At 33.3% G+C, this 10,534-nt stretch overlaps 1 protein-coding gene across 1 annotated transcript in view; it reads left to right on the plus strand.

The window, feature by feature from the left end:
• The window catches only part of DACH2 (dachshund family transcription factor 2), a 907,788-nt gene extending 897,931 nt beyond the window's left edge, over positions 1-9,857 (plus strand). Inside the window, exon 12 of the mRNA XM_073880945.1 lies at positions 9,376-9,857. Coding sequence (XP_073737046.1) covers positions 9,376-9,425 — 50 coding nt within the window. The 3' untranslated portion in view covers positions 9,426-9,857. The remainder of the gene's footprint in view (positions 1-9,375) is intronic.
• Positions 9,858-10,534: the final 677 nt, after the last annotated feature.

Raw genomic sequence — 10,534 nt, forward strand, 5'->3', positions numbered from 1 at the left:
ATTCTCATCTACTCCCTCAAAATCAATTTGAACAATGTCTAGCCTTCCTTGACCTTTGAAACTTCCTTTTATTCCATCTTTGCTGCTCACTTGTTACCCAGAATAACATTCCTCCAATGAGATTCAGATGGCATGCCAATATTTATTGGAAACAATTACCCTTGGGCTAAAATTATTATTGCAGAATCTGGTAGAATAGCAATGAAAGTGATGGTGGGAGCAAATAAGGAGACTGGAAAAACTAATTGTATATGATTACTTGCCATGTATGTGATTTGACAAGAAAAACTAAAAGGAGAGCAGGTAGAATTTCTCTGTAGGCTTTTCTACTAATTCCCACCACATTGTGCTCTACATCTTTCTCTTGGGGTATCACAGACTACTTCCCGCCCTATCCTCAACAATCATTAATTGTCCTCCCCTTTTATGTCTCATACTATGCTGGAAGGTATACATAAGCACTTTAATAGTCCCATTGTAAAGTGGAAATGTTCTTTTCTAAAGTGTATAGTGTGTCAGAGATTAGAAAGATTGTGGGAAGTGGGTCTTCTTTCCTCTTAAATGCTTCCTTTAAGAGTAGGAGCCTTTTACTACTCAGAGAAACTTTACTGCAACTGCCATCACAGAGTGAAAAAAGACTGTAGCACACACCCTACAGAGAAGATTTTAGCATTTTCCTCTAAAGCAGCAGTATTTTTTCCCTGTAAGATTCATTAGATGGTCCGAGTCTTTTTATTTTCTCCCCCAGGAAGTATTTCTCTCTCATTTTCTTCATCCTTCACAGGATTTTTATCTTGATTGATGGTACCTCCCAGACCATATCATACCTTTTTCTGTGAAATACCTGTCAGATTATAGCACACATTATGCTTTTAGTTCTTTCTAAGGAGGGTGTAAAGAGCTTACATTACTTGATGATTTAGGGCTTGGTTGTCAAGGGGTGGTTTGCACCACCTACCACTATATTGTTAACAGAATATTTGCAATGACTGAAATGCTGTCACACTAATGATGATAACATAAAGTCCCATCTGCAGATCTAAGACATACAATTCCAGTTACATCTCACTTACAAAATAGATGAAATTGTAATTGTAGTGATAGCAAGATAGTGAGACTTATAATCCAAAATAGGTTGCTCTGCTATTCAGCATTTTGGAAGTCTATAGAACTAATTCATTAATCAAAAGATCTTTCTGACTCTTACCTAGGAAGGGTTGTTTAACTCAACTCTATAACTGCTTAACCAGTTACTTTATGCTCCATCCTCTGTACTTATACATTTTTAAGCTTAAAATTCACTCTATCCCTCCCCAAACCCAGATAAGCTTGAGGAAAATGCAAAAGGAAAACTTTCTCTGATGAAAAGTCCCTCGTTAGCATAAAGTCTTATTTGTTTGCCATAGGGAACTTCTTTCGCATTTATAATAACCATGTAACAATCAATTTTGGAAATTAAAGTGAATTTAAAGAAAAACATTCTTTAGATTTTATACAGACCTACTTGAAGTCCCCTAATCTGTTGACCCCTACACTTTATAATTTACTTGTTTAATGTTTGAAAATTAACATTAGTAATAATCTGCTTACTTAAACTGCAATCTACTTATCTCAGTAATGCAAATGGTTATTTGGACAACATTTCACCAATTCCTCTTTTAACTTTAAAGAAAACAGCATTTTTATAAACATTTCTTCACTATTTCCCTGTTGCCCCATAAATTTTTAAGTGCTTATATTTACTTTTTAAAAAAATACAGATGAATATCATGTTGATCTCAGCATTGGTGAGTAGCCATTTACAATGGGTGAGGCATAACCTGCAACTCAAATTCTACAATCTCCTGGTAACTGCATTTCAACCTTCCATGGAAAATATCGGATGTGGTCATTTTTAATGTTCAAGTAAACATTTAATGTTTTCCCATTACTTTCATTTTCATTTTCCTCCATATTTTGATCACACATTTTAATTACTTTGAAATGTAGGATTATGGTGTTTTTCTATTATTTTAACATACAAAAAGAGTAGCTAAAAGTTGTAAAAAATAACTTAATTGTACTTTTAAATATTACATAAAATATTTACAATATGCTTCCTAAATAAAACTCAAATAAATTTGACCTTTACAAAATATTTTTAAAATATATGCTTATGGAAGGTGGCTAATACAACCTTAGATTTTTAGAGGAAAGACATAAGCAACTTACTACTTTTCACCATGGCATTACCTATAAGAAGTAGTGAAAGAATATGACATTCCACATGTGACACAAGTGCTTAGAATGGCTTAGTATGGCTCCTAACAAAGTCAGTGTTCCATAAATACTAGTTTTTATTTATTCTTCTTTCTTTTCCTTTCCTTTCTCTGTAGGAAAGTAGAATTCAAGTACATATAGAGCCCTTATTGTGGCTCAAAAATTGCAGGTCTGCGTACGGGACACATGCACTTTTATTGACATTTATATGTGGTCTGTGGGAGACACAATGTAGGAAGAGCCCTGGTCTAGTAGTCAGAATTTTTCAGTCACTAACTGGCTAACTCAGTTACTAAGCTTGAGAAGTAACTCAACCTATATCTTCCTTAATTTTAGTAAAATAGTAATTATTATATTTGCCTAATCATCCTCTTCAATAAGTTAGATCCATACTTTCTGACAAGTATGACAAATACAAGATTTCATTATTACTATTTCCAATAAAATACATATGAAGTTAGCATTTGTGTTTCCACGTGTAGATTTTAGTAGGAGTGAAATATTTGGCATATAATTGATGTATAAAACTTCCTTTAAAACATATTCTCTTCAGAAAAAAAAACATATTCTCTTCAGTATACAGTTATGGCAAATATATTTTTTATAATTTATCCTCATATGAGAATAGAAGGGTATATGCCACCTGTTTAGGGTGAGTCTTTCAAAGACTAGAGATTAAATAAAGGGGAAAAGGGGAAATTAAAGAATTATTTCACAAAAACAAAGTGAGTTAAAAGTGACAAGAGAGATTGATGTTCTATTGTGATACCATTTGCAAAGAAAAGGCAATCTGTACTGATCTTTGTTTTGATTAAAATATAAATCAGAAATTTGGGGTCTAATAAAGTCAACTGGTTATTATTTTCAAGAAATTCTCATTTTTTAAAAAAGATGCCACATCAGACCCTGTCAAAAAATGACTCTAAAACAATGTTTTCTCTAGAAGAGTAATCGAAAGCTATACTATTTTATTATCTACCCCTTTCTTGCATTAGTCTACTTTTCCTATTTTCAAATTAGTAGCTCCATATTTATACTACTGTACTAATATCTAACTGGACCCCAAACTGTTATCACTTATTTGATTTGATAATGGCACATTCAGAACATGTTTCCACAATGAAGTAGAACTCATACAATTGACTGAATATTTAATTTGGATTGAACCTAAGACTGAATAGGAGCATTAACCAGCACATTGTTTTATCTCTCTCTTATCCAGGTTAGGAAAACATGGCCTTTCAGATATGATCTTATTTAGTTCCAGATAATACAGTGCCCATTTGAAGATTAGAAACACATCGCTAGTTAAGCAACTTAAAGAAAACATAAAACTTACTACTTAGATGGAGAAATCGTTTATAAAATATTGCCATTAGTTCATGAATAAGGTAGCTACTGCAAAAGAAAGGTTTGATAGCCCCAAATATGCCTATGATGAAGCCTATCAGTTCTTAAGGAAATCTCATTGTCTTTTTAAAAGTTTTTATTTTAAATTCCAGTTAGTTAACATCAGTGTAATATTAATTTCGTGTGTACAATTTAGTGATTCAACATTTACATACAACACCCGGTGCTTATCAAAACAAGTGCACTCCTTTTTTTTTCCAAATTTTTATTTAAATTATAGTTGGTTAAAATACAGTACAATGTTGGTTTTAGGAGTAGAATTCAGTGAATCATCACTTACATACAATACCCAGTGCTCATCATATCAAGTGCACTCTCTAATCCCATTGTTTATATAAGTGAATAAGTGGTGAGGAAACACTTGAAAGAAAATATGAGCTCTGGGTAGGAAAAATAACTTTTTCTAAACATAAATTGAACCTTCAAAAACATAATAGACAAATTTCTTTGCAGCTTTTTTTTTTTTAATACAGTCTTTCCGTTATGGAATGAACAAGTTGTAGGAATAAAAGGCACAGCATAGAGAATACAGTCAATGATATTGTAATAGCCTTGTCTGGTGACAGATGGTAGCTACACTTGTGGTGAGCATAAAATAACATATAGGGATGTTGAATTACTATGTTGTACACCTGGAGCTAATGTAACACTGTGTGTCAACTACTCAAAAAATTAAAAATATAAATACACAGTGAGAAGTTACTTTTAAATAACCATTCTCTGAGGGAAGGAAATCTCATCCAGAGGGGAAATTGCAATCATTAACAAAGATTTTGACTCAGGGAAAATGGTGTGGATCTTTATTCATGTTTTAGATTATGAAGGGGGAGAAACCTTTCTTAATGCCTTGCTTATTAAGCTAGTCATGCATTTCACTGCAGATTGTAAAACAGTAGAACATGCACAAGGGGCTCATAAGCATATTTTAGAGTTAGGAAATATCATTTACACTATTTTTATATTGTCAATATCACCCTGAGAGAATAAGATTAAGCTTTAAACTACTGTAAATCTACAGTTTTGCTCACCTTTGTATAATTTCATTTTTAAGAGATTGAAACTCACACCAATGAATATATGTTAAAGGGATAAGTCTAATAAAATAATACATTTATTACACAGAGATTCATTCAAATCTTGAACATATATAGCACAGCAAAATACTATTAAGCCATTTTGTGGTTTCCAGCGAAATTCATTGAGTAGATTTTGGATTTTCTTTGTCATAATGAAATTTTGACCAGGTCTTATTGTTTTTTCTGTGCAGCCTGAACACTGATGCCGGAACTCCAACTGATCATAGGCACGAATAGAGTGCTGTAGCAGTTACCTGCTTATCTAGTGCTGTAATTCTTTAGAATTAATACTCAAATTCTTAAAATATGGAACCTTCGATTACTATTTGTTCATTACTGATAAATAGAACCTTGCACGTACAGGGAAAATGTGCTAGAGAATAGGCTTCACCAATTTTTAGGAGATAATCATAATGATGATTGAACATGATACTTTACACTTCTATAACCCCTTTCTTCCATGGAGTTCATAGTGTTTCATAAATGTTATCACATGAATTCACACAGCATCCTAGTGGGATAAGTAGGTTCAAGCATTTTTGAGACAGAGAAAATGCTATTTCTAAATGGTGTGACAGAAACTTAAATGTAGGCACACCTACTTTAAGCTGTGATTACTGTGAAATAGCTTTATATTTGCCTGACCTGGGATTTAACAGGAAATATGTGAGGAAGTAACTCATTTGTGCAAATGACCAATATTATCACTGCTTTGGAGCTCACTTTTCTAAAAAACAAAAAACAAAAAACAAAAAAACAAAAACAAACAAAAAACATGTGTGTAGTATTCTCTAAGGGAATTACAGACAGATCTAGTTTGCAGATTTTGCCATACCTAGTTGTCCCTTTGATCTGTTGATGGTAAAGCAAGTTATTTAATCCCTTTCTACTAGCACATTCCTTATTTATAAAGAAGGCAATGATAAAAACACATACCCAAGCTACTAAAAATACCCCTTTTATTCTTTTCTGCTCTCCTCCCATCTCCAATCCTACTTCTTCTTTATTAAACTATCAACAACTAAACAGACTGAAAAATCTATAGACGTAGGAAAGAGAGGCAGATATGATGGATCAGTCACGTCATGGTTATTTTCCATTGTTCACCTCTGATCTAAACATGACCAGATGCCTAAGATGTTCCAGTAATTAGAACCAAATGGGTCATTTGGCTTGAATTGTCCAGGAAATAGCCTCAGATATCTTTAACTGTTTACTTAATGGAGGCCTGGCCAAAGACTGGGGGGAAATACCTGTCATCATTACTTTCATGCCTCCTGAAAATCTAATAGAGCAGTATTCCAATGTGTTAAGTGACACTCTAGTGATCAAAAAATTTTAATGTCTCATTCTAATGTGCCCTCCTTACACCAAGCAAAATCTAATTTATTACGTTATTTTTACATCTGCCCTAGAATTAATTGCTGATGTGACAAAAGCACCACTCATCTTACACAAAAGGCCAACTAAGTTTTTAATCGATTCTCCAATAATCAGTTCCCTTTGACAGTACATGCAATTTCGACTGTAATGGCCACCTACTCTACACATTTTAAAATGTTACATTAATTCATATCAATGTGACATTCCAGTCATTCCATGCTCTGAAGGAATTTCTTCTAAGGCACAAGAATTTGATTTCTTGTGCTCTTGACAGACTGTAGAAGTTCTGCTTATGTAGAGTAGGTGTGCTGACTTTAACCTAATTCAGTGAATAATGTCAAATTAGAAATAAATCATGGATAAAAAAAGAAATAAATCATGGATTGAGAGAAATGCAATTTTTAAAAATTGTACTAATATCATCTGAACTGAATAACAAAGAGGTGTGACTAAAAATATAGCATCCAGAAATGTCTCATTTGATAGTCAAACAGCATGTATTAAACTATAGGGGAAATTGAAAGCATATTCAAATTAACTAAATCACTTAAAAACAAACTAGTGTCTTTTTACAGATAGATATGTTTAATTGATTTTGATTGAACTATAAGCAATCCTCATATGTTCTCTTATGGTCTTTTCCCACATATCTGCCTTTTTCGTGGCACCTGATTTTAGCTTTTTCCTTTCATAAGCTTCAGATTATGCCACAGAAGGCAAGTCTCACACTTTCTTGAGTTTGGAACAACCAGGTGTGGTTCTTTAAAGATTACTCAACTGATCAGCAGAGGCTCATCTCCTGTATGAAGGGGGCCACACCAGACTCCTGTGCCATGGTGTATGCCTATATCAGGCAGTACTGTGCTAAGAGAAGGACTATATGGGCCTTTGTTTTTATTTTTTACATGGTCACATCTGTGTATATCACCCCCCCCCCTTTTACTTATCTGGTAAATCTTAAAGCAATAAACTGCATCAGCTCTTCCCAAATGTTAATGTGTATTGCTCCTTATAAATTCCCAAGCTCCCTAACATTTTTCTAGAGAGGTTTTGTTGGTGGCTCTTCCTGATCTTTAGTCTTATTTATATCTAGAATGCATATTACATCATCTCTTTTGGAACTCAAGTACAAACACTCTTAAAACCATGAAACATTTAATTACTAATTAGATGTTTCTTATTCCTAATGAAGTGAGCACACTGGGTTTGGATTGAAATTCAGCTACTGTTCTCCTCTATTTATGGCTCCAGATGTTTTTGTTTTATCTAGTTTACCTTGACAGCTACTACTAAATGATAAATCACTCATAGCTGAAATGTATTTTGAAATTGAAATGTTGCAAACATTGAGATTGCTCCAAGGATCAGTGTCAATTACCAGGTCAATATTGGCTCCTTCCTTATGATCACTCTGTATTGGTATACGTAAAACAGTAACAGAATCTGTGTCAACATTATACAGCTTGTTGCACGAGAGTCTATTTTGCTACTATCCTCTAAATTAGGACAAAAAGGTTTACTACTATGAAATTTCAATTTATTGTATTCTGGGTAGAAAACATTGATTCATATTAATACTGTCTTCTTGTTAGCCTAGTTTTTCTTAGGATTTTTGAGCTGCTATGGAATAGCTCCTGATAGGTCTTGTAAACCAGCACATTTAATGAAGGGTGTGGACAGATATGTTTGTCCTTTTTTTTAAGGCAGTAATTAAACATAATAAAGAAGGGAAATTTTTCAGAAACCATTTTTCTAAAGGGCAAATGGTGATTGCTTTTTAGCATTTGTTATTGTGCTTATGGACCTTTTTTAGAAGATATTATTTTGTTTTGCCATTGCTTTCAAGTTTGTGATGTTCACAATTTATATTGCATGACTTAAGCTTTAGCTACATTGTATAAAATTCAATCTTGTTTTCCATTTGATGCTGAAGAGCTTTCGATTGACATTTAAGCTGTGTATACAGAAGATGAGATAGACTGGAAAACTGAGCAACTATCTGGTGAATTTTATCAGAATGACTATTCTTAGGTGCCACAAAGGAATCTGAGCAATTCACTGGGGTGACAGACTACTAAACAGTTCCCCCAAATTCAAACTTTGTTTTCTTCTGGTCTTAGGTAAAGTTCAAGTTAATTACACAGGCTCTTTGGCAAAATATCTTTGGCAAAAATTGCCCTCTAAGTTTGACCCTCTAGGTCATCTGACTAACACAGACTTTTATTCTTCTATTACCTTACCATATCTTCATTTTTGTTTCTGAATTATTATCCAGAAAATTCCACTGAACTCACCACAATACATCTATAGAGAAAGAAAAAGTATTTAAAGATTTTATACACAAAGCTTAAAAAGGGTATATCTTCCTCTTGACAATGTTAAATTTTGATCAGACTGAATTAATATTTTAGACTAGGCATATCAGTTCAACAATGATAATATACTCTCCTTCATGTTTGAAGTTGATACATTTGACTTACAAATAAAGACTTTGTTTCTTAAGCATAGGTGTTGGATTGGTACATCCACACTTTCTTTCCTGGTTCTTCTTTTGTGACCAAAGGCAAATTTTATGAAGTAGCTGGATAGAGACTCAAGTCATAAGCCTGGCTATGGAAAAAAGCAAGGTTAGACAAAAAGAAGTAGAATTTATTTTGAAAATTGTTTCCAAGTATAATTTTTATCCACACAAACAAATATGGATGGTATGGATTCTTTTCATTGCCAACATTTAAGTAGATTGCCAACATTTAAGTTTGACCAAACACATGGTTAAACTGATACTCAGAACTAGTCTCCCTTCATGCAGTATACACTGTCAGGGTTAATCTGGGGAGGGGAAATTCTAAATGTACAAAGCTATCATTACCTTAGATGATAACCAGACACTCTTTTTTCTTTGTTGTGGTAAATCATAGGGATCTTGAACATATCATTATGTACAAAAAGCAAAATAATGTGGATAACTATAGACATCACATCTTATGAAATGGGTCTTATCAGTCTTCAGGGTCTTCAGTGCTGTGGGAAGAACAGATGCTGTAGCAAAAAAAACCAAAAAACTTGAAAGACCTTTGAAAACTGACACAATAACTATAGAAATGTTAAGAAATTTAAAATTTTACCAATACTAAATCAAGTCTATTACTTCAGATCATTTGGTTTCCTGAAAGTAGAAGTTCAGTATTTTTAAGCACATATCAGAATTATTCCTCAGAAGAACTAACTTGTTTTCTTTTTTTTAAAGGAGGTAACTATTACTGTTTAGCAATGGCACAACAGTTTTATTCAGCCTGAAAGGTCCCCGCTGGCTTTACATAAATGAAGATGCTTGTGATTCCAGTTTATCTCTGAAACTATTCAACATGGAATAATTTCAATTGTGTTTATCAGCAAAGCTTTGTTTACTGAAGCATCTATTCAGTCTATATTACGTTAAAATAGGAACATGTGTACAGCTTAAATGCAATGATGTAAACTTTGTCCTTGCATTTGATTGATCAGTTTAAGAATATGAGCTAAATCCTAATGGGTAAAGTAACCTGACCATATGTGATGCTTTTCTACACTCCCTTCAGCTTGGTTTTTTGTCTTTTAAGGAAGAAAATGCAGTAGTGTGTTAGAGACTCGAAACACATGTATGCTTTCTCTGTTCTGACATATATTAAGTTAAAGTGCACCTTCTTTGTTAAAAATGTACTTGCTAAATTTCAGTATAAATAAAAACATTTTGACTTTGTCAATTGTCACTGAGTTTTTATTTTCAAATTGCCAACTGCAGTCATTGAAGTAAAGTCATAGCGCAAATCAAAATTCAGGAACTAGGTCAGTATTTGTAAAGCTTCCTCTGGTTTGGTTATTTCCAAACAAATATGAACATACATCTTGTTTCAGGTCACTTGTTTAAACAGTCCAATATTCTTGTCCTCAGTTGTTCTATTGAATCACACCAGATTGCCTTTTCCTGGCTTTGTGTACTTAGTGAACTTGCTTTTAGGCAGAAGGGTTGTGCTGGGAAACAGAAAGATTGTGGTGAATCAAAAACTGGAAAATCATTTCTGAACATCTGTTATTTCTAAAAAGTTTCTTCTTGAGAAATACCTTCAGTAGAGACCAAGAAAATAGAAAGGGCATTTATCTGGCCCAAAGAAATATCTGTACATCCAAATATTCATTGTAGCTTAATGAAAAACCAAGGCCAGATTTTTTTAAAAGCCTAATGAAAAACCAAAACCCAAACTGTGGCCCTGCCTTAGTTTATTTAAAATGTCTCCACTTTCTCTTTGGTTCATTCCCACTAAAAATCCTTGAGTCCATCTAAAATCTGGTTCACCGAGGAACCTCTAAGTTATTCCTACACATTTCCACTTCTACTCCTCACCCTGTCTTATAAAAGGTGTTTGTAT

Source organism: Callorhinus ursinus, unplaced genomic scaffold (assembly GCF_003265705.2).
Source record: "Callorhinus ursinus isolate GAN/ISIS: 27379988/994484 unplaced genomic scaffold, GSC_fseal_2.0 scaffold40, whole genome shotgun sequence".
Classification (NCBI taxonomy): Eukaryota; Metazoa; Chordata; class Mammalia; order Carnivora; family Otariidae; genus Callorhinus; species Callorhinus ursinus.